This window comes from Taurulus bubalis (assembly GCF_910589615.1).
Source record: "Taurulus bubalis genome assembly, chromosome: 2".
In the NCBI taxonomy this organism is placed as follows: Eukaryota; Metazoa; Chordata; class Actinopteri; order Perciformes; family Cottidae; genus Taurulus; species Taurulus bubalis.
The window spans coordinates 755,269-782,768 of NC_136590.1; the positions used below are offsets into that span (position 1 = coordinate 755,269).

At 45.0% G+C, this 27,500-nt stretch overlaps 1 protein-coding gene across 1 annotated transcript in view; it reads right to left on the reverse strand.

The window, feature by feature from the left end:
• The window catches only part of stim1b (stromal interaction molecule 1b), a gene marked incomplete at both ends in the record, with an annotated part of 61,014 nt that overhangs the window by 23,909 nt on the left and 9,605 nt on the right, over positions 1-27,500 (reverse strand). Inside the window, 7 exons of the mRNA XM_079238040.1 lie at positions 11,300-11,363; positions 13,121-13,207; positions 13,778-14,013; positions 15,719-15,819; positions 15,908-16,075; positions 25,582-25,759; positions 26,927-27,101. Coding sequence (XP_079094166.1) covers positions 11,300-11,363; positions 13,121-13,207; positions 13,778-14,013; positions 15,719-15,819; positions 15,908-16,075; positions 25,582-25,759; positions 26,927-27,101 — 1,009 coding nt within the window. The remainder of the gene's footprint in view (positions 1-11,299; positions 11,364-13,120; positions 13,208-13,777; positions 14,014-15,718; positions 15,820-15,907; positions 16,076-25,581; positions 25,760-26,926; positions 27,102-27,500) is intronic.

Genomic DNA, 27,500 nt, shown 5'->3' on the forward strand with positions numbered 1-27,500 from the left:
AGAAGAAGAGTCACAACAGACATAGTGAGAGAGCAGCTCGTGTTCAGTCACGTGATCATTTCCCTCTTCTTCTTCTGCAGCTCCATGTTGATTAATAACGTTTGATTTATGTTCACAGAAACTTGTTGACAAGTTTTCACAGGAACTGTTTAGAGTTGACAGTAAAAGACGCTGATGGGAAAGTGAAGCGAGGAGATGTTCTCTCTTCACACCAGAGTGTTAAAGTTATTACTCAAAGGAATGTCCTCATTTACATTACATGTCCACATTCTGCCGCTCTCATCTGAATATAAGAAGTGGGCGTCGTCGTCTTGGTTTGTGAACGTTTTGAAGCCTCGTGTTCGACGTTATGGATGCCGCCATCTTGTTTTTTTGCAACCAGTGACCAGGAAGTGACCATATTTGGACTGAGGAGGACGCCGTATACGTCTCTGGGGACAAAGACAGACACGTATTAATTGCCTCCCTTTGAGCTGTTCATTACACTATTCGGGTGTTTCTGTTATTTTGTCTACCCCCCCGTGTGTGTTGGTGGTCTATGATGACACGACGATGTGGACGAAGAGGAACTGCCGGCTGCTGTTGCTCTGCAGGGCGTCTCCGCCGCTCTGAAAGGAAGTTGAGTCACTTTCATTTCTCCTTTTGTGTTTCTTCACTTTCGCCCCAAAACTGGAGAGTTTCAATCGACTGTTCGACGCCGGTTGCGTGAATCTTATGTCGGTTACTCTTCTGACCAATCGGTGTCGCGCTGACGTGGAGGGGAGGAGTCAAGCAGACAGGAAGGAGGAGGGAGATGTTAGTGCGGCAGGAAATGGGACCAGAAAGACGTTTCACAAAACTCACAGCTTCTGTCAACAACACGTGGAAAAACAAACAAAATGTCACATTTTTATATTTGATGAAGGAGTTCTCTCAGGACTTATTTGGATTTATTTGGGACTTGACTTTGGACGCATTGTCTTGACCTTTTAGGGTTAACTGGACACTTGACTTGGCTTTATGTGGGCGTTGACTCAGGACTTGATGGTATTTACTTGGTACTTAACTTGGGACTTTTAGGTCTTAGCTGGGGACTTTTAGGTATTGACTTGGGACTTTAGGTCTAGACTTGGGACTTTAGGTCTAGATGTGAGACTTTTAGGTCTTGACTTGGGACTTTTAGGTCTTAGCTGGGGACTTTAAGGTCTTAACTTGGGACTTTTAGGTATTGACTTGGGACTTTAAGGTCTTAACTTAGGACTTTTAGGTATTGATGTGGGACTTTTAGGTCTTAACTTGGAACTTTTAGGTCTAGACGTGGGACTTTTAGGTATTGACTTGGAACTTTTAGGTCTAGACGTGGGACTTTTAGGTCTTGACTTGGGACTTTTAGGTCATAACTTGGAACTTTTAGGTCTAGACGTGGGACTTTTAGGTATTGACTTGGGACTTTTAGGTCTTAGCTGGGGACTTTTAGGTCTTAACTTGGAACTTTTAGGTCTAGACGTGGGACTTTTAGGTCTTGACTTGGGACTTTTAGGTCTTAGCTGGGGACTTTTAGGTCTTAGCTGGGGACTTTTAGGTCTTAGCTGGGGACTTTTAGGTCTTAACTTGGGACTTTAAGGTCTTAACTTGGGACTTTTAGGTCTAGACTTGGGACTTTTAGGTCTTAGCTGGGGACTTTTAGGTCTTAACTTGGGACTTTTAGGTCTAGACTTGGGACTTTTAGGTCTTAACTTGGAACTTTTAGGTCTAGACGTGAGACTTTTAGGTCTTGACTGGGGATTTGTTGGTCTTGACTTGGGACTTTTAGGTCTTGACGTGGGACTTTTAGGTCTAGACTTGGGACTTTTTGGTCTTAGCTGGGGACTTTTAGGTCTTAACTTGGGACTTGTTGGTCTTGACAGGGGACTTGTTGGTCTTAACTGGGGACTTGTTGTTCTTGACAGGGGACTTTTAGGTCATAACTTGGAACTTTTAGGTCTAGACGTGGGACTTTTAGGTCTTGACTTGGGACTTTTAGGTCTAGACTTGTGACTTGTTGGTCTTGACAGGGGACTTGTTGGTCTTGACTTGGGACTTTTAGGTCTTGACGTGGGACTTTTAGGTCTTAACTTGGGACTTTTAGGTCTAGACTTGGGACTTTAAGGTCTTTACTTGGGACTTTTAGGTTTTAACTGGGGACTTGTTGGTCTTAACTTGGGACTTTTAGGTCTAGACTTGGGACTTGTTGGTCTTGACAGGGGACTTGTTGGTCTTGACTTGGGACTTTTAGGTCTTGACTTGGGACTTTTAGGTCTTAGCTGGGGACTTTTAGGTCATAACTTGGAACTTTTAGGTCTAGACGTGGGACTTTTAGGTATTGACTTGGGACTTTTAGGTCTTAGCTGGGGACTTTTAGGTCTTAACTTGGAACTTTTAGGTCTAGACGTGGGACTTTTAGGTCTTGACTTGGGACTTTTAGGTCTTAGCTGGGGACTTTTAGGTCTTAGCTGGGGACTTTTAGGTCTTAACTTGGGACTTTAAGGTCTTAACTCGGGACTTTTAGGTCTTGATGTGGGACTTTTAGGTCTTAACTTGGAACTTTTAGGTCTAGACGTGGGACTTTTAGGTATTGACTTGGGACTATTAGGTCTTAGCTGGGGACTTTTAGGTCTTAACTTGGGACTTTTAGGTCTAGACTTGGGACTTTTAGATCTTAACTTGGGACTTTTAGGTCTTAATTTGGGACTTTTAGGTCTTGACTTGGGACTACATTGTCCCTCTCGAACAAATACAAAACTTGAAACTTGTGGGACTTGTTGGTCCTAACTCTGGACCTGTCTGCATTAACTTGGGACTTGTTGGTTAACTTTTGGGACTTGTTGGTCTCAACATGTGAGACTGAACTTCATTCAATAAATTCATAACAAAGACTTTAAACTTGTGAGGTTCATTGTCTTTGTGTTGTCGATGTGAAACTGAATGAAATGGTGAGTTTTTGTTGGGGACTTTATCTTGAAAAGTGTCCCCTTTTATTTTGATGGAACACTAAACCTTTTGATGTATTTTTCTTTACATTTACTACTTAAAGAATGATCCCTTGATTTGGTGCTTTTTTGAGGCTAAAGGTGACTTTGGGCCTTGGTGTCCCTTCTCCTCAGTCTGCTGCTTCACAGCGGCGCCACCCGGTGGCTAAACGTCCCGAGCAGCTGTCAAGTCAGTGAACGCACCACCAGCAGCCAGATATTAATATTATATTAATACACATTCATAATTCAAGTCCAAACATGAAGTCTTTCCAGAGCATCACATTTAAATTGGAGACCAATATTTATAGTTATGAAATAATAAAAAAAAGAATGTATTAATTTTTTCCGAACACCAATTAAGATATTTAAATGAACTGATTATTAAATCAAGATTGAATTAAGTGATTTAAGAGCAATAATAGAGCTAATTGTTTTGTTTGCTTTGTTAGTTAATTCAATTAGAATTTGTATTATTCTACTTCCTGGATACATTGTGCATTTTTTATATTTTATGGCTTAAATCAAGAGTGTGATGAAATTGAGAGCATTAATGCATGCATTAGTATTTTGAGTCACATTAAATAATCAGCTCAATGAGAGAATGTTTTATTTATTCTGAGAGCACAACAATAATAACTCAAGACTGAGAGTGAAGTAATATGACATCACAAGTGCGTTTATTAAACCAAGAGTACGACTTAAGTCTTTCAAGAGTAATTCACTCATTTGAGGTAAACATTTTACTATTTAAGAGAACAATTGATCAAATCAAGGGCATAACTTTCATCCCAGAGTCAATTAGAGAGTAAACATGTATTAATGCATCGTGACGTTAAAGATCATAAAAACACGTTTACTTTTAGTCTCCAGCTGCGGTTTAAAAAAACGTTCAAACAAACAGAAATAAACCAGAGAAGAAGAAAACATCCGACATTCACATCAAACAAAATAAAATAAACCACAACGATCTTCAACTGTTTGTTTATTGCAGACTCTTAGATTCATAAATAAAACACTGAGTTCAGTTTCAGGGCAGAAGTGACAGGCATTCTGGGTAATGGAGTCCTCACGTAGCAGCTCCTTAAATAAACACTTTGTGACGGTTGTTTTTGTTCAGAGTAAATAAAGTTAAAGTTAAGCTTCACATCCTGCTGAACATCCTGCCTCAGAAAACACACACACACACCAGCTGATGTATCATTGTGTGTGTGTGTGTGTGTGTGTGTGTGTGTGTGTGTGTGTGTGTGTGTGTCATTCGTCTAAACTGTGCAGACACACTTGTATGAACATCAAACTGTGACAATAAGTTAAAGAAAGCGACATTGTTTCTCACAAACAAGAGCAGCCACATTTTATATTTTGTGTGAAAACGTTGGCTATGAATAGTAATGAGGGCTGAAGTGACCGGTATATAAAAGTACTTCAGGTAAATTACTTTGACCTGTTTTATATGAATGTAAACTGAGCATTTTGGGGGTTTTGGAACAAACAAAACAAGACGATCTTTCACTATTTCATAGACAAAACAATCATCAATTAATTGAGAAAATGATCAGAAGATAAATAATATCTCCTGATCATAATGGAAACTAAAATCTTTTGACTTTTTTTCAAGATAACAGTCTAAAACGATAAATGATCAGATTCCGCGATCGACTAAACGCTGAGTCTGAAATTGAGGAAATTGAGAATCTGATCAGAAACGATCTGATAAAAGATGAGATATTTTTGGAATTTTAATTTTATGGTAAAACTGCCACCAAAATAAAAGCCCGTCAACCTTCAACTGCTGAAACTCAACACAATCGTGAACTCCACTCCGATAAATACACATGAACCAAACAAGACATTTACAGAAGACCGTGTGAGTTCCCATCATGCATCTGACGAGGGAGACGTCGTGAAGGTTTGACTCTGTGGACGTCGTCGTGTTATAGGCCTTGAGGCCATTCTGCCCGTCGCCATCTTGTTTTGATTGCAACCAGTGAACAGGAGAGAGAATGAAGCATAGACTTTTATACAACCAGAGGAGTCTCCACCTGGTGGTCAGGAGAGATAATGCAGCTTTAACACATGAAGCATAGACTTCTATACAACCAGAGGAGTCGCCCCCTGGTGGTCAGGAGAGAGAATGCAGCTTTAACACATGAAGCATAGACTTCTATACAACCAGAGGAGTCGCCCCCTGGTGGTCAGGAGAGAGAATGCAGCTTTAACACATGAAGTCGGTGACCTGCAACCTGTTTGAGGTTGAAATGTGGACTATTATCTGGGAAGGGAAGTGGGCGTTAACGTCCTCCGGTCTCTGTGTCGTTGGCTGCGTGACTTTTGATTTCTGTAAGCGTAAGTCATTTTCTCCTTTTACGGCCTTCTGCAGTCGTCCTCCTGTTCTTCTTCATTGGTGTGCGTCGTTGTAGGGCTGCAGGGCGTTGTGAGGGGTGTCCCATGTCGTACTTTCTGCCTCGTTAGTCCAAATTGGATCTTCTCAAATTTAACAGAGAGATAAATAAATAAAACAATTACCAGAAAAGTTGAGCATGAAGCTGCCGACGGTCCCCGTTAGCGACGGTTTGGTTTCAGTAGCGGATAAAAGCAGCTCTGAATTCAGTGGCGTCCCTGTTTCTTCTTAAAGATCTTATTAAAAGCGTTTCTCCTCCGGCTGACGGACGACTCGCTCTCGTCTCCCCCGTCCTCCTCCGCGGGACTCGTCCCGGCCGAGAGGACGGGCGAGCCGGCGGCCGAGAGGACAGGAGGGCCGGCGGCGGATGCGACGAAGAGGGAGTGTGTGGAGCTAGAGGGTGCGAGGACGGCGGCGCTGAGGACGCCCCTCAGCTCCCCGAGGCTGGAGCTCTTCTCCAGGCCCTGAAACTGCGAGGGGTGGAGCCTGGACGAGAGGAGGAGGGGCTTGGAGCCGTACGAGCCTCGTGTTTCGCCGTGAGAGAGCGTGAAGGTGGAGTCAGAGTCCGAGCGGTTCATGATGTCCCTGATAGACGGAGAGAGTTAACTTTACTTCAGATCAACGTGTTTAGCACAATGTGAACACGACAACTAACAATACAACACGATTGATAGAAGTAGAAAATGGAAGTGTGACGGTAAAATACAGCCGGAAGAAAAACAAGCGAGATGAAATGAGATAAAGTGCGTATGAAAATACTGTTAATATAAACTATAATACTATATTCTAAATACTGTTATTATAAACTATAATACTATATTCTAAATACTGTTATTACTAGGCAAGGATGCCCACTCTCTCCCTCACCTTTCACAAGGTTCTTGAACCGTTAGCTGCAGCCATTCATCAGAACATATAAAAGGAATCCAAACACTTAACACCATCACAAGATCAGCCTCTATGCAGACGATGTGTTGCTCTTCCTCCAGAACCCTACTCATCACTACAGGAAACTATCAAAGTAATTGAATCATTCTCTAAAATCCCTTACTCCTCCATTGACTGGAACACATCATCCATGCTTCCATTAGAGAGAAACAGTTGGGACGGGGCGTACACCACCTATCCCTCTTTCTTTATTTTCTTTCTTCTTACCGGTCACTCCCCTGCACACTTTATATTTAAACACACGTGTCACTTTAACATACACTTACATTAACGTTATCTGTTTGTCTGAGCACTTTATCTTATACTTGATTTAATATCATTGCACTGTTGTTGTCGTTGACTGTTGATTGTTGTTTGTCTCGTCTAACGTCATGTCTAATGTATGCACCTTCCGCCTAGAAAAATTCCTCATTTGTGTAAACATTCCTGGCAATAAACGGTTTCTGATTCTGATTCTGATCTTTGCACCAGTGTCATCAATTATTTAGGAATAAATATTTCCCCCAGGCTGTCAGAGCTGTTCACACTCAACTTCATTCCACTACTTGAAACAATAACTGATTAACTGGATTAACTACCACTATCACTTATGAGCAGAACAGCTAAAGTTAAAATGGCAATACTTCCTAAAATAAATGACCTATTCACAATGATCCCATCTCAACCCACTCCTGGTTTAAATCTCTTGACTCAATCAGCACCCAATTCTACTGGAAAAATAAGACACCAAGAATTAAACTGGCAACTTTACAAAAACCAAAAACACAAGGAGGACTTGAAGCCCCTCCTTTGTTTTTACTCACAAGCAAATCAGCTTCAATATATTCTGCAATGGATTCACCCCAACCAATCAGATTACACATGGTTAGATATAGAGCAGACATGTTGTACTCCTCCGCGAATCGCCACCTTAACGTGGTGGAGGAGTTTGAGTGGCTTAGTGATCCTGGGAGCTATGTTGTTTCGGGGCATCAGCCCCTGGTAGGGTCTCCCAAGGCAAACAGGTCTCGGGGGAGAGCCCAGACTAAGAGCGGTTCAAAAAACCCTGATGATTTACGGCCCACGGAATGAAGCTACCTCGCCCGGACAAGGGAAACGCAGCATGGGCTCTGGAACCAAGCTCCTGGAGAAGGGATGGACTTTGTCCTTTTCTGGAGTTGCCCAGGGTGAGAGGCGCCGGGCGGGAGTGGGGATACTCACGAGCTCCCGGCTGAGCGCCGCTATGTTGGAGTTTTCCCCGGAGAACGAGAGGGTCGCCTCCCTGCACCTACGGGTTGCAGGGAGTAAGGCTCTGACTGTTGTTCGTGCTTATGCACCGAACAGCATTTCAGAGTATCCGGCCTTCTTGGAGTCGGTGGGAGGGGTCCTGGAAAGGGCGTCACCTGCCTGCCGACTCCATAGTTCTCCTGGGAGACTTCAACGCTCACGTGGGCAATGACAGGGAAACCTGGCGGGACGTGATTGGGAGGAACAGCTTGCCCGATCAGAACCCGAACAGTGTTTTGTTGTTGGACTTCTGTGCTAGCCACGGTTTGTCCATAATGAACACCATGTTGGAGCATAAGGTGGCTTATAAGTGTACCTGGTACCAGAACACCTTAGGCCGGAGATCAATGATCGACTTTGTAATCGTAACATCTGATCTGCGGCCATATGTCTTGGACACTCGGGTGAAGAGAGGAGCAGAGCTGTCAACTGATCACCACCTGGTGGTGAGTTGGATCAGATGGCGGGGGAGTCGGCTAGAAAGACCTGGCAAGCCCAAACATGTAGTGAGGGTGAACTAGGAACGTCTGGCAGAGGACCCTGTCCGGGAGGTCTTCAACTCCCACCTCTGGAAGAGCTTCTCACACATCCCGAGGGAGGCTGGGGACATCCAAGTGGACCGTGTTCAAAGCCTCTATTGTGGACGCGGCCGCTAGGAGCTGAAGTCTTTGGGGTGTTTGCACCCATATCCCTGGCAGAGGTCACTAAGGTAGTCAAAAAGCTCCTTGGTGGCAAGGCGCTGGGGGTGGATGAGATCCGCCCTGAGATGCTGAAAACGCTGGACATTGTTGGGCTGTCTTGGCTGACATGCCTTTGGGGGTCGGGAACAGTGCCCATGGACTGGCAGACCGGGGTGGTGGTTCCCATCTTCAAGAAGGGGGACCGGAGAGTGTGCTCGAACTATCGTGGCATCACACTGCTCAGCCTCCCGGGAAAAGCTTATGCCAGGGTGCTGGAAAGGAGGCTCCGACCACTTGTCGAACCTCAGATTCAAGACGAGCAGTGCGGGTTCCGTCCCGGTCGTGGAACAGTGGACCAGCTCACCGGTCCTGTTCATGACCTTCATGGGCGGAGAGGATCCGGTTCAGGAGTCTCGGGATCGCCTCTCTGCTGTTCACGGATGATGTGGTCCTGTTTGCCTCCTCGGACCGTGACCTCCAGCATTCACTGGGGCGTTTTGCAGCCGAGTGTGAAGCGGCAGGGATGAGAGTTAGTGCCTCCAAATCTGAGGCCATGGTGCTCTGCCGGAAACCGGTGGATTGCTCCCTCCAGGTGGGGACAAACTGCCTACCCCAAGCGATCGGTGCGGCTGCAGCAGTAAAACAGGCGCTGCACCGGTCCGTCTTGGTGAAGAGGAGCTGAGCTGGAAGGCAAAGCTCTCCATTTACTGGTCGGTCTACGTTCCAACCCTCACCTATGGTCACGAACTCTGGGTCGTGACCGAAAGAACGAGATCTCGGATACAAAAAAGACCGAAATGAGCTTCCTCCGTAGGGTCCATCTTAAATTAGCGAGATGATTGACATCAGGCTATCTGGATAAATGCGCCGCTCCTCTTCAGAAGGGATAATAATGGAGCACTGACACCACCATGTTCTAACAGTACAATGGACAATAAACTCAGAGGAACCTCTTTTTTATTTATCTGCTGAGAAGCAGGAGATGATCATGAAGGCATATGAGGAAGTCAGTACCGTAGTCATTCACAGCAAACGCGTTGCGAATATTCCAACGTTTTTGCAACATTGTTGCCGTGAACGCAACTTTAACTCCGCCCCCTCTGAGAGACATAAGCGTCTAAATATATCAGACAAGTTAAATGCGTCAGTGTTGAGAAAATGTATCGGCTAATTTGAAGTGCTTCATCACCCAAATCAATCAGATTATATTTTTACGAATAAATATATACTTATGAGGATATGTGTACTGTATGCGCGTATGAATCATGTACTATATATGTGTATATGAGTTTGAATATGTGTATGGGCGGATCAGTATGTATGTATTATTCATAATCAGAAATTCAATCAATTGAAGCAGTGAAAATAAATTGTGTGTGATTCTCTGTATTCTCATCACGATCACCTTAATCATGTTCTACAATAATGATATGCATGGTGTACTAATAACACTGTCATATAATTATGATGCTTCAACACATCCATAAGTTTCTTAAGAGCTAAATAAACTTAAGAACAGCGGCATGCAGCGGCTGATAGTCTGTGTCTGAGACGGCGATCAGCTGCGTCTGTGGTGATCAATGTCCGCGGCTCGAGAAGCTCTCTAAATAAATTATTTCTTGCCGGCAAAATCTATATCGCCGCGTACAGGAAGTCATGATGATGTAAAGGATGGATCCTGGAGATCTGGAAGAACTCTCTCCCTATAAAACTAATATAATAATATCGCTCCTTCATCAATGAGGAGGTGAGCTGCCTTTTTTGTCCGTGGGAGTGTCCATCTTATCCAGTGAATTTCAGTAAACCTGCCCGGGAGCAGGTTTAAATTTTTGGCTGTGTTGCTATGGTGATTAATCTAAGCTTGCTTCGAGAAACCAAGAAAGCCTGACCTACGTCATCTTATCCTGACAATTAGCCGCTAACTCAGTAAGCCAGGTATGAGAAACAGGGCCCTGGTGGAAATTCCACAAAATCACAAACATCGCCTTTGCGCCTTCACATTTGACTCCTATATGGAACAATCCTGACTTCCTGTCCATCACTCATCTGAACCCATGTCAATGGAGAATCTAACCTCCTCCATCATTTACAACACAACAGAACTCCATCTGCTCATCCTTCACTCTGCTTTACAAACATGAGCCGTTCTATTAATATTCACTTTTCTGTCTTTTTTAGCCTGAAACCCAATTGAAAGCCATGTACACGCATACATGCATACACACATACTTATAAATCTGCCCTCATCTATACTTTGTGTCTTTTTTTAGATGGAATAATAAACACACACACACACACACACACACAGACACACACACACACACACACACACACACACACACACACACACACACACACACACACACAGACACACAGACACACACACACACACACACACACACACACACACACACACACACACACCGTACTTCCAAACCCTGAATATATGATGTTTTGCTGGCTTGTATCTCACTGTGTTGTCGTCCTCTTGATGTAATGTCTATGTATTGTCTTTTTATTTTTACAATAAAAAAGAATAAAACATTTAAAAAATACTGTTATTATAAACTACAATACTATATTATAAACTATAATACTATATATGTACTGCGTATTTCATTTCTGTCTCGTTAGTTTAAATCTTTGGGTGAGGAACGGTGGTGCGGAGGAAAGAAAGTACCCGAAGCTGCCGGAGCGGCCGCGCTGCTTCTGGGCCGTCACAGCGCCCCCCTGCAGGCGGGAGGCTGCAAGGCGCCTCCACAGACAGGAAGCAGGAAGACCGGAAGAGGGTAGCGGAAAAGTGGGCGGCGGCTTCATTGCAGGAAGAAGAAGAAGAAGAAGAAAAAGAAGAAGAAGAAGAAGAAGAAGAAGAAGAAGAAGAAGAAGAAGGGGAGGGCACAGCGAGGAACTCTAGCTGGCCAATAGAGTGGCTGCGATTCTGCCGGCCGCTGGGTGGGCGGGGCGATGCGATCAAGCCACGCCCCTCTGGCTGAGGTAAGCCCCGCCCTTCAACCCACCTCTGAGAGCTGAACATCAGACCGGGGTCTACCACCCTCTGTCGCAGGGGCATCAGACTCTGAGCTGTGGGGACAAAAAGAGGCAGAGGAGAGTTGGCTCTTTTATTTTGAAAAAACAGAAACACAGGAAGTTCAGACAGAAGAAGGAAGAAGAAAAAAGCTTTCAACCGAAGAGTTTCATACTGCAGATGAATGTGATTCCAAAACAAGATATCCACGATGTAATGAAATATATTTATTAAATTGTGACGATAGCTGTCAAATTATATATTATAAAAGATAAAAACGATAAAATACAATTTTCAAAATAGTTCAAAATGAATCTGTGTTGTTTTGGAATCAAAACATTCGACTGTAATGAATTGCAAAAGCTGTATATATATATATATATAAATATATATATATATATATATATATATATATATATATATATATATATATATATATATATATATATATATATATATATAAATAAATAAATAAATAAAAGCATTTATTTTGTGCCTTTAACTGCTGCAGACCTGTACGTGGATGTTAGTGGAAAGAGGGAAAGCAGGTAAATAGTAAATAGTGTTTTCCAGGTCTTCAGAGGTGAAAAGAGGAAGAGATTCTTCTGAAAACATCCAAACAGCTTTTTCTGATCTGACCAGAGGGAGGAAGGTGGAGGAAGAGGAGGGTGAAGCTGCACAGGTGAGAAGGCAGTCACATAGACCTGCCGACTAGTTAGCTAAATGGTTACATTAGCTAAATGGCTAACATTAGCTAAATGGTTACGTTAGCTAAATGGCTTACGTTAGATAAATGGCTACGTTAGCTAAATGGTTACGTTAGCTAAATGGCTACGCTAGCTAAATGCTTACGTTAGCTAAATGGCTAACGCGAGTCAACTAAATTGCAGGATAGCAGCATCTGTAGGCAACACGCTAACGTTGAAGCATGTTGTTCTGTAATTTTCATATAGTTTTACAATTTTACCATGAAAAACATGAATTTTAAAATAAAATCTCCGTCCCTAAATACTACATGGTGATATTTTCACATGTTTGCACTCTGACTTCATGTGAGCTCCTCCTTCTGGTTGATCCACATCTCTGGATGTGAGATGAAGGTTCCCTCAGTCATACACCAACAGATTTAGTGTTAGGTCAAATTTAAGGAATTAGATTTTTGCTATTTATACTTATTAGATGTATTAAATTATCCAGTTCTTGATTGATGTTTTCTGAACATTTTAGTTTTCCTATGTAATAATTGGACAATAGAAAAAAAAGAGGAAATTAAAAAAATATATATAATTGTCAATGAAATAGCATAACAATAATCACTATACTATAACTAGCCAATTTTAAATAGTTTAAAATATTTAACGAAAAATGATTTAATGTAACTTAAAATAGAACAAAATGTATAAAATATATTTTATTTATTTATCATTTAGCTCTTCACAGTTTAAAAACCTTTAGATCAAGTTCAACCATTAATACCAGTGACTATTATTTTAAAAAACAGAGCATTAAATTATACATGTTATTCTGTTATTAATATAACTTCTTTCTAAGATGTAGTTCTTTTGTTTACAAATTTACTCTCCAAGTCTTTTACATCTATCACTCTTTTTTTCACATAAAAAATGTTTTTTATCATGTTTTATTAATATTTCTTAGGATTGTAAGTGGTGGTATATATATATTTTTTTACTGTTATATAATTGTAAACTAATTGTGGGAACCCTGGCGTTTGCGGTGCTCGTCAACAGACAAAGGTATGAACCAATCAGATTGGAGGTGGGTGCGTGGGGAGCTGAAAGAGGGAGGGGCCAACCGGAGTGTTTCCATGGTGACTGGCTGTCTGCGATGCCACCCAGCGGCCAGAGGTCGCTCACTCGCCGGTCCATCTGCCACGCTGCGTCTAGAGGGAGCCAATCAAGAGAGAGAGGCCAAGAAAACAGGAACCAATCAGAGGAGGGGGCGGAGCCAGTGGGCGGGGATAGACCACAGGTGAGCAGAGAGAGACGAGGTCAAGTGCATGTGGTCAGGTACAGTCATTATTATCCATCTTTTTATGGGATGTTATCAAACAGGAATGTTGACTGAGAGTAAATCTCTGGCACAGTTTGGCCCTCATGAGCCTCCGTAGGACACCGGCGCTTTAAGGGGATTTTAAAGGGACAGTTCCACATCGATTAGTCAGTCTCAATCAGTTCAATGCCTGAATTAATCTCTATGGTGTTTTCACCACTGAGACTTCAGTAAAAGTTCCTCTCATGTACAAAAACTCCTCAAGAAAACATAAAAAGACAAAACAACACTAAAAGGAGAATAAGTAAATGTATAAAAGTAATCCCCTAAACAAGCCGGTTACGTAGTTTTAAACCAACCGGAGGAAGGAGTGACTTTGTCGGGACTATTTTCAGCAGCGGATGAATCCACATGTGGACTCATGACAGAAGTAAAGTGTTGAATGTTCTCATTGACTCACACTGCAGCGTCCCAGGAGACATGATGTCCTCGTCCATGTCGTCCAGGTCGTCGGACAGGAGCAGGTGCTGGGGGGTCGCGGGTCGCAGGCCCAGGAAGGCCGGGTCCAGGTTGAGGGCGGCGGCCAGCGCGCCCAGACCCGGGTTGTTGACGAGGCCGAAGCCCGTCAGAGCCTCGATCTGCTGCCAGCGGTGCAGCTTCTCCCGCAGTGCGGCCGTCACCTCGGCCAGGGCCTGTCTGAGGGGGCGGGGCGTTACTGAGGGGGCGGGGCCATAACAAGCCGCCTCCACAGGTGTGAAGCATGTTTAACAGTACTACCCTAGGGTCCCCTAATCACTCATCACATTATATTCAGTCCAAAAAACGGGTTTTTCGGTTCACAAATTGAAAAATGACCTACTTTGAGCTTTCCCTTGGTCCACCTTGACACACAGCATAATGTCACCCGCCTAGAATAATGGCCTACGTAATTTTTGGACAAAGATTTCTTGCCTAAATCATCTCCTCATGATACTAGCTACCTCTGGTAAAATCTCCTCCATCCTCAGTTGATCATGTGATTTTACCCCTGTAGTATAACTATGTCTAGAGTGTGACTGAGGACATTTTATTTTGCCTAAGTCAAAAGACAATGTAAATTTTACAAGCTTTTTAATATGGCATTTTGAAGCTAGCATTTAAGCTAGCAATTTAGTTAAAATTTTTGCAAGTATTTTTGTCAATGAAAATCTCACTCGAACATAATATTAGTAATCATAACAGTAATTGGTAACTGGGATGTTTGCTGAAATTGATTAGATGGCTCTACCAAAAAAATTACACCAGCCTTCACTGCTCTGTATGTTACTTGTTAAGAGTAAATGAAGATGACACGTATACAGTTTTATAGCACCTGTCTGTGGTTTTTAACAGGCTGAGAGTCTTCATGTTCATCAGAGGAGCAACGGATCAGAACACTCAGATCCACGATAAAAGGGAGAAAATATAATTTGCTCAAATCCCTGTTGATTTTATTTATTTATTAACATACATTTTACAGTGTATTTAGTCTATCGGTAACTCCTACATTTTACAGTGTATTCGGTCAATCGGTAACTCCTACATTTTACACTGTATTCGGTCTATCGGTAACTCCTACATTTTCCAGTGTAATTGGTCAATCGGTAACTCCTAAATTTTACAGTGTATTTGGTCTCTCGGTAACTCCTACATTTTACACTGTATTCGGTCTATCGGTAACTCCTACATTTTACAGTGTATTCAGTCTATCGGTAACTCCAACATTTTACAGTGTATTCAGTCTATCGGTAACTCCTACATTTTACAGTGTATTTAGTCTATCGGTAACTCCTACATTTTACAGTGTATTTGGTCTATCTTTAACTCCTACATTTTACAGTGTATTCAGTCTATCTCTAACTCCTACATTTTACAGTGTATTTGGTCTATCTTTAACTCCTACATTTTACAGTGTATTCAGTCTATCTCTAACTCCTACATTTTACAGTGTATTCAGTCTATCTCTAGCTCCTACATTTTACAGTGTATTCAGTCTATCTCTAGCTCCTACATTTTACAGTGTATTCAGTCTATCTCTAGCTCCTACATTTTACAGTGTATTCAGTCTATCTCTAACTCCTACATTTTACAGTGTATTTGGTCTATCTTTAACTCCTACATTTTACAGTGTATTCAGTCTATCTCTAACTCCTACATTTTACAGTGTATTCAGTCTATCTCTAGCTCCTACATTTTACAGTGTATTCAGTCTATCTCTAGCTCCTACATTTTACAGTGTATTCAGTCTATCTCTAACTCCTACATTTTACAGTGTATTCAGTCTATCTCTAGCTCCTACATTTTACAGTGTATTCAGTCTATCTCTAGCTCCTACATTTTACAGTGTATTCAGTCTATCGTAGCTCCGCCTCTCGTCACTCACTTGGCCGACAGGATCTTGTGGTCGACGTCGTCCAGCGAGGAGCTGTGAGCCACGTGGAACGTCCCGAACAGAGAGCTCCTCTTCTTTTTGATCCTCTCCGCCTGAAACACACCCCGCCATCAGAGAGAGTGTGTGTGTGTGAGTGTGATGTTGTTGTTGTTGTTGTTGTTGTTGTTGTTGTCCTCTCACCCCCTCTCTGGCCTGCAGCAGCTGCTTCTCTGCGCTCTGCCTCTTGACGTTGTAGTACTGAACTTCCACCTCGTGCGTCAGCTGGAGCCACTTCTGCAGCGACTCATGAGGCGCCCAGAGAGCGCGAGACTCCAGCTGCCGCTCGGCCTTCCTGAGAGCCGCACGCACCTGGAGACACACACAGACACACAACGTCACAGACACACAACGTCACCAACACACAGACACACAACGTCACAGACACACAACGTCACCAACACACAACGTCACCAACACACAGACACACAACGTCACAGACACACAACGTCACCAACACACAACGTCACCAACACACAGACACACAACGTCACAGACACACAACGTCACAGACACACAACGTCACCAACACACAACGTCACCAACACACAGACACACAACGTCACAGACACACAACGTCACCAACACACAACGTCACCAACACACAGACACACAACGTCACAGACACACAACGTCACCAACACACAACGTCACCAACACACAGACACACAACGTCACAGACACACAACGTCACCAACACACAACGTCACCAACACACAGACACACAACGTCACAGACACACAACGTCACCAACACACAGACACACAACGTCACAGACACACAACGTCACCAACACACAGACACACAACGTCACAGACACACAACGTCACCAACACACAGACACACAACGTCACAGACACACAACGTCACCAACACACAACGTCACCAACACACAGACACACAACGTCACAGACACACAACGTCACCAACACACAACGTCACCAACACACAGACACACAACGTCACAGACACACGTCACCAACACACAACGTCACCAACACACAGACACACAACGTCACAGACACACAACGTCACAGACACACAACGTCACCAACACACAGACTCACAACGTCATCAACACACAACGTCACCAACACACAGACACACAATGTCACATACACACAACGTCACCAACACACAGACTCACAACATCATCAACACACAGACTCACAACGTCACCAACACACAAAGTCACCAACACACAGACTCACAACGTCACCAACACACAACGTCAGCAACACAGACTCACAACATCATCAACACACAGACTCACAACGTCACCAACACACAAAGTCACCAACACACAGACTCACAACGTCACCAACACACAACGTCAGCAACACACAGACTCACAACGTCATTAACACACAGACTCACAACGTCACCAACACACAAAGTCACCAACACACAGACTCACAACGTCACCAACACACAACGTCAGCAACACACATACTCACAACGTCAGCAACACAAATACTCACAACGTCATCAACACACAGCCTCACAACGTCACCAACACACAGACTCACAACGTCACCAACATACAAAGTCAACAACACAGACTCACAATGTCACCAACACACAGACTCACAACGTCACCAACACACATACTCACAACGTCATCAACACACAGACTCACAACGTCACCAACACACAGACTCAAAAACGTCACCAACACACAGACTCACAACGTCACCAACACACAAAGTCAACAACACACAGACTCACAACATCACCAACACACAACGTCAGCAACACAGACTCACAACATCATCAACACACAGACTCACAACGTCACCAACACACAAAGTCACCAACACACAGACTCACAACGTCACCAACACACAACGTCAGCAACACACAGACTCACAACGTCATTAACACACAGACTCACAACGTCACCAACACACAAAGTCACCAACACACAGACTCACAACGTCACCAACACACAACGTCAGCAACACACATACTCACAACGTCAGCAACACAAATACTCACAACGTCATCAACACACAGCCTCACAACGTCACCAACACACAGACTCACAACGTCACCAACATACAAAGTCAACAACACAGACTCACAATGTCACCAACACACAGACTCACAACAGCACCAACACACACACTCACAACGTCATCAACACACAGACTCACAACGTCACCAACACACAGACTCAAAAACGTCACCAACACACAGACTCACAACGTCACCAACACACAAAGTCAACAACACACAGACCCCCAACGTCACCAACACACATACTCACAACGTCATCAACACACAACATCACCAACAAACAGACACACAACGTCACATACACACAACGTCACCAACACACAGACTCAAAAACGTCACCAACACACAGACTCACAACGTCACCAACACGCAAAGTCAACAACACACAGATTCCCAACGTCACCAACACACAGACTCACAACGTCATCAACACACAACATCACCAACAAACAGACACACAACGTCACATACACACAACGTCACCAACACACAGACTCAAAAACGTCACCAACACAGACACACAATGTCACAAACACACAACGTCACCAACACAAAGACTCAAAAACATCACCAACACACAGACACACAACGTCACAGACACACGTCACCAACACACAGACACACAACGTCACCGACACACAACGTCACAGACACACAATGTCAGACACACAACGTCACCAACACACACACTCACAACGTCAGACACACAATGCCACCAACACACACAAAGTCACCAACACACAGACACACTGACACACACACAGTCGACAACACACAGTCATCAACACACAGAAACACTGACACACACAATCACCAACACACAGACTCACAACATCACCAACACACAACGTCACCAACACACAGTCACCAACACAGACACACACAAACACACAACGTCACCAACACACAGACACAATGACACACACACAACGTCACCAACACAGATACACACAACGTCACCAACACACAGACACACAACGTCACCAACACACAGACTCACAACGTCACCAACACAGACTCACAACGTCACGAACACACAGACACACAACGTCACCAACACACAGACTCACAATGTCACCAACACACAACGTCACCAACACACAGACAGATGTCACCAACACACAGACACACAACATCACAGACACACAACGTCACCAAGACAGACTCACAACATCACCAACACACAACGTCACCAACACACAGACACACAACATCACCAACACACAGACTCACAACGTCACCAACACACAGACTCAAAAACATCACCAATACACAGACTCACAACGTCACCAACACACAAAGTCAGCAAAACACAGACACACGTCACATACACACAACGTCACCAACACACAAACTCAAAAACGTCACCAACACACAAACAAACAAACAACGTCACAGACACACAACGTCACAGACACACAACGTCACCAACACACAGACACACAACGTCACAGACACACAATGTCACATACACACAACGTCACCAACACACAGACTCAAAGATGTCACCAACACACAGACACACGTCACAGACACACAACGTCACAGACACACAACGTCACCAACACACAGACACACGTCACAGACACACGTCACCAACACACAACGTCACCAACACACAGACACACAACGTCACAGACACACAACGTCACCAACACACAACGTCACCAACACACAGACTCACAACGTTACAGACACACAACGCCACCAACACACAGACTCACAACGTCACAGACACACAACATCACCAACACACAGACTCAAAAACGTCACCAACACACGGACGCACAACGTCACCAACACACAAAGTCACCAACACACAGACACACGTCACATACACACGTCACCAACACACAAACTCAAAAACGTCACCAACACACAAACAAACAACGTCACATACACACAGACACACAACGTCACAGACACACAACGTCACCAACACACAGTCACTAACACAGACACACACAGACAGACAAAGTCACCAACACACAGACACAAAGACACACACACACAACATCACCAACACAGACACACACAACATCAACAACACACAGACACACAATGTCACCAACACACAGACTCACAATGTCACCAACACACAGGCTCACAACGTCACAGATACACAATGTCACCAACACACAGACACAATGACACACACACAACGTCACCAACGCAGACACACAACGTCACAGACACACAACATCACCAACACAACGTCACCAACACACAGACACATGTCACCAACACACAACATCACCAACACACAGACTCACGTCACCAACACACAACGTCACCAATACACAGACACACAACGTCACATACACACAACGTCACCAACACACAGACTCAAAAACGTCACCAACACACAGACACACAATGTCAAAGACACACAACGTCACAGACGCACAACGTCACCAACACAGACACACAAAGTCACAGACACACAGACTCACAACGTCACAGACACATAACGCCACTAACACACAGACACACACAACGTCACCAACACACAGACACACTGACACACACAGTCAACAACACACAGACACACAGTCACCAACACATAGAAACACTGACACACACACAGTCACCAACACACAGACTCACAACGTCACCAACACACAACGTCACCAACACAGTCACCAACACAGACAGACACACAACGTCACCAACACACAGACACAATGACACACTCACAACGTCACCAACACAGACACACACAATGTCACCAACACACAGACAAACATTGTCACCAACACACAGACTCACAATGTCACAGATACACAATGTCACCAACACAGACACAATGACACACACAACGTCACCAACACAGACACACACAACGTCACCAACACAAAGACACACAATGTCACCAACACACAGACTCACAACGTCACCAACACACAACATCACGAACAGACACACAACGTCACCAACACACAGACTCACGTCACCAACACACAGACTCAAAAACGTCCCCAACACACAGACTCACAACGTCACCAACACAAAGACACACAACGTCACAGACACACAACGTCACCAACACAGACTCACAACATCACCAACATACAACGTCACCAACACACAGACACACAACGTCACAGACACACAACATCACCAACACAACGTCACCAACACACAGACACATGTCACCAACACACAGACACACAACGTCACAGACACAATGTCACCAACACACAGACTCACGTCAACAACACACAGACTGAAAAACGTCTCCAACACACAGACACACAACGTCACAGACACACAACGTCACCAACACACAGACTCACAATGTCACAGACACACAACATCACCAACACAACGTCACCAACACACAGACACATGTCACCAACACACAGACACACAACGTCACAGACACACAACGTCACCAACACACAGACTCACAATGTCACCAACACACAACATCACCAACACACAGACTCACGTCACCAACACACGTCACCAATACACAGACACACAACGTCACATACACAAAACGTCACCAACACACAGAATCAAAAACGTCACCAACACATAGACACACAATGTCAAAGACACACAACGTCACAGACACACAACGTCACAGACACACAAAGTCAGACACAGACTCACAACGTCACAGACACACAACGCCACCAACACACAGACACACACAATGTCACCAACACACAGACACACTGACACACACAGTCAACAACACACAGACACACAGTCACCAACACACAGAAACACTGACACACACACACACAGTCACCAACACACAGACTCACAACGTCACCAACACACAACGTCACCAACACACAGTCACCAACACAGACAGACACACAACGTCACCAACACACAGACACAATGACACACACACAACGTCACCAACACAGACACACACAATGTCACCAACACACAGACACACAATGTCACCAACACACAGACTCACAATGTCACAGATACACAATGTCACTAACACAGACACAATGACACACACAACGTCACCAACACAGACACACACAACGTCACCAACACACAGACACACAATGTCACCAACACACAGACTCACAACGTCACCAACACACAACATCACGAACAGACACACAACGTCACAGACACACAACATCACCAACACACAGACTCACGTCACCAACACACAGACTCAAAAACGTCCCCAACACACAGACTCACAACGTCACCAACACAAAGACACACAACGTCACAGACACACAACGTCACCAACACAGACTCACAACGTCACCAACATACAATGTCACCAAAACGCAGACACACAACGTCACAGACACACAACATCACCAACACAACGTCACCAACACACAGACACATGTCACCAACACACAGACACACAACGTCACAGACACACAATGTCACCAACACACAGACTCACGTCAACAACACACAGACTCAAAAACGTCCCCAACACACAGACACACAACGTCACAGACAGACAACGTCACCAACACACAGACTCACAACATCACCAACATACAACGTCACCAACACACAGACACACAACGTCACAGACACACAACATCACCAACACAACGTCACCAACACACAGACACATGTCACCAACACACAGACACACAACGTCACAGACACACAACGTCACCAACACACAGACTCACAATGTCACCAACACACAACATCACCAACACACAGACTCACGTCACCAACACACAACGTCACCAATACACAGACACACAATGTCACATACACAAAACGTCACCAACACATAGACTCAAAAAGTCACCAACACACAGACACACAATGTCAAAGACACACAACGTCACAGACACACAACGTCACAGACACACAACGTCACCAACACACAGACACACAAAGTCACAGACACACAGACTCACAAAGTCACAGACACACAACGCCACCAACACACAGACACACACAACGTCACCAACACACAGACACACTGACACACACAGTCAACAACACACAGACACACAGTCACCAACACACAGAAACACTGACACACACACACACACAGTCACCAACACACAGACTCACAACGTCACCAACACACAACGTCACCAACACACAAACTCAAAAAAGTCACCAACACACAAACAAACAAACGTCACAGACACACAACGTCACAGACACACAACGGCGCTAACACACAGACACACAACGTCACAGACACACAATGTCACAGACACACAATGTCACATACACACAACGTCACCAACACACAGACTCAAAAACGTCACCAACACACAGACACACAACGTCACAGACACACGTCACCAACACACACTCACAACGTCACAGACACACAACATCACCAACACACACTCAAAAACGTCACCAACACACAGACTCACAACGTCACCAACACACAAAGTCACCAACACACAGACACGTCACATACACACAATGTCACCAACACACAGACTCAAAAACGTCACCAACACACAGACTCACAACGTCACCAACACACAAAGTCACCAAAACACAGACACACAACGTCACAGACACACAGACACACAACGTCACAGACACACAACGTCACCAACACACAGACACACAACGTCACAGACACACGTCACCAACACACAGACTCACAACGTCACAGACACACGTCACCAACACACAGACACACAACGTCACAAACACACAGACACACAACGTCACAGACACACAACGTCACCAACACACAGACAAAAACGTCAGACACACGTCACCAACACACAGACTCACAACGTCACAGACACACAACGCCACCAACACACAGACTCACAACGTCACAGACACACAACATCACCAACACACAGACTCAAAAACGTCACCAACACACAGACGCACAACGTCACCAACACACAAAGTCACCAACACACAGACACACGTCACATACACACAACGTCACCAACACACAAACTCAAAAACGTCACCAACACACAAACAAACAACGTCACAGACACACAGACACACGTCACAGACACACAACGTCACCAACACACAGACACACAACGTCACAGACACACAATGTCACAGACACACAATGTCACAGACACACAACGTCACCAACACACAGACTCACAACGCCACCAACACACAGACACACTGACACACACACACAGTCACCAACACACAGACTCACAACGTCACTAACACACAATGTCACCAACATACAGTCACCAACACAGACACACACAGACACACAACGTCACCAACACACAGACACACACGTCACCAACACACAGACACACTGACACACACACACAGTCACCAACACACAGACTCACAACGTCACTAACACACAACGTCACCAACACACAGTCACCAACACAGACACACAGACACACAACGTCACCAACACACAGACACAATGACACAAACAACGTCACCAACACAGACACACAATGTCACCAACACACAGACTCACAACGTCACCAACACACAGGCTCACAACGTCACAGATACACCATGTCACCAACACACAGACACAATGACACACACACAACATCACCAACACACAGACACACAATGTCACCAACACACAGACTCACAACGTCACAGACACACAACATCACCAACACACAACGTCACCAACACACAGACTCAAAAACGTCACCAACACACAGACTCACAACGTCACCAACACACAACATCACCAACACACAGACACACAACGTCACAGAGACACAACGTCACCAAGACACACACTCAAAAACGTCACCAACACACAGACACACAACATCACCAACACACAGACTCACGTCACCAACACACAACGTCACCAACACACAGACACACAACGTCACATACACACAACGTCACCAACACACAGACTCAAAAACGTCACCAACACACAGACACACAACGTCACAGACACACGTCACCGACACACAGACACACAATGTCACAGACACACAGACACACAACGTCGCAGACACACAACGTCACAGACACACGTCACCAACACACAGACTCACAACGTCACAGACACACAACGCCACCAACACACAGACACACAATGTCACAGACACACAACGTCACCAACACAGACTCAAAAACGTTGCCAACACACAGACTCACAACATCACCAACACACAGACACACAATGTCACAGACACACAACGTCACCAACACAGACTCAAAAACGTTGCCAACACACAGACTCACAACATCACCAACACACAGACACACAACGTCACCAACACAGACACACAGACACACAGCGTCACCAACACACAGACTCACAACGTCACCAATACATAGACTCACAACGCCACCAACACACAGACACACAACGTCACAGACACACAACGTCACCAAAACACAGAAACACAGTCACCAACACACACACACAAACTCACAAACACACAAACAGGAAGTAGCGCTAGAGATAGAGGGGGCGTGTCTGAGGTGGGGTGGGCGGTGACGAGATAGAGGGGGCGTGTCTGACGCTGTGTGGGCAGTGACGAGAGAGAGGGGCGCGTCTGAGGCTGGGTGGGCGGTGACGAGAGAGAGGGGGCGTGTCTGAAGTGAGGTTGGCGGTGACGAGAGAGAGAGGGGCCGTGTCTGAGGCTGGGTGGGCGGTGACGAGAGAGAGGGGGCGTGTCTGAAGTGAGGTGGGCGGTGACGAGAGAGAGAGGGGCCGTGTCTGAGGCGGGGTGGGCGGTGACGAGAGAGAGGGGCGCGTCTGAAGTGAGGTGGGCGGTGATGAGAGAAAGGGGGCGTGTCTGAAGTGAGGTGGGGGGCGTGTCTGAGGTGTGTTGGGCGGTGATGAGGGGGGGCGTGTCTGAGGCGGGATGGGCGGGGCCTACCTGGTCCAGCTCCTCCTCCGCGTACTTTTGCCGGCTCCTCTCGTTGCCGGTTCCCCTCCGCAACTCCCGGAGCCTCTGAGCCTCCTGATTGGCCGACTGGATCTCGCTCCGCAGCGCCTCCTCCACCTTCAGCTTCTCCTCCTGCACACAGCGCTGCTCCTCCTGCGCCTCCTGCAGCCTGCAGCAACGCACGCTTTTGTTCACTGATAGTACCGGTGGTACTAGTCCGTGGTACTAGTCCGTCAACACTCAATACTTGTACTACTTTAACAACGCGACTAAATACTTCTGTTGGAGCAACAAAAACATCATATTGTTTTGAATGAGTGTTGGTGCCAGCAGGAGGAGCTGTGCGTGTGTGTGTGTGTGTGTGTGTGTGTGTGTGTGAGTAACAGTACACTGGAGGTGACCCGTCCTCAACACGTCTCTACCTGTTGGAATCTAATTGGCCGTCTACCAGCACTGCATGAGTGTGTAGTAGCAGAAGTACTACGTGTGTATACATGAGTACTGCGTGTGTATACATGAGTACTATGTGTGTATACATGAGTACTGCGTGTATTGTAGCAGGAGTACTACGTGTGTAGTACTTGTATTCGTGGTTTAAGAGAACAGAAGTCAGCGGAAGAACAGAAGAGCTGTGAAACATGTTACCACACACACACACACACACACACACACACACACACACACACACACACACACACACACACGACTCTGTGCCAAGTGTGTGACTATGTGATTCTTACTGTACCTGCAGGTGTGTGTGTGTGTGCAGAATGTGCTGCTGGCTATTCTTTGACCTTATATGGACTCTAGACGGAAAGCTTCTGCAGAGACCGTCTGCACACACACACACACACATACACATACACACATACACATACACACACACACACACACATACACACACACACACACACACACACACCAGATGAGTTATCTCATGGTGGTGCAGCTCAGTTGAAGCTCAGTTGAAGTTTAAGGTTTAATTCAATTTAACATTAAATACATTAATTACACAAGTCAGCAGTACTCAAAAGTACTTTTGAGTACTGCTGACTTGTGTATTTAATGTTAAATTGAATTAAACCTTAAACTTCAACTGAGCTTCAACTGAGCTGCACCCCCATGAGATACTTAGCAGTACTCAGAGGTACTCAGCAGTATTCAGCAGCAGTACTCAGTAGTACTCAGCAGCAGTACTCAGTAGTACTCAGCAGCAGTACTCAGCAGTACTCAGAAGCAGTACTCAGCAGCAGTACTCAGCAGTACTCAGCAGCAGTACTCAGCAGTACTCAGCAGCAGTACTCAGCAGTACTCAGCAGTACTTTGCAGTACTCACTTCTCCTGCAGGTCCAGCAGGCTCTGCTCGGCCCTCTGCAGCCCCTCCAGGTCCTTGACCAGCTTCCCCAGGTCGTCTCTGGACTTTCTGGTCTGGACGTACGCGAACCAGCAGCCGGCGAGCGCCAACACCACGGACACGGCCAGAACCAGGTCCTTCCAGAGGCCGGGTCGGGCTGGACACGGGGTATGTTATATTATATTATATATATATATATATACACATAATATATATCAGTAGATATTAAATATATATAATAGATATTCATATACATACCGTAAAATTCCGGTTATAAGCCACTATGTTTTTTCCACAACTTTGACCTGTGTGGCTTAATGCAGCTAATTTGTAGATTTTTCCGATTCTATATTTAGCAGCAGAAACATACGGTACAAACATCACATAAAATATTCCCTTTCACTGTAAAACTGGTTCCTCTAAGCAGCCAAACTCACTGCTGTCCTCCACGTGGCCCCGCAGAGCCTCTCACCACGCTCACCCGAGGAAAACAGGTCTGACGGCATGGTTCTAGAGGCAGGGTTCTAGAGGCAGGGTTCTAGAGGCATGGTTCTAG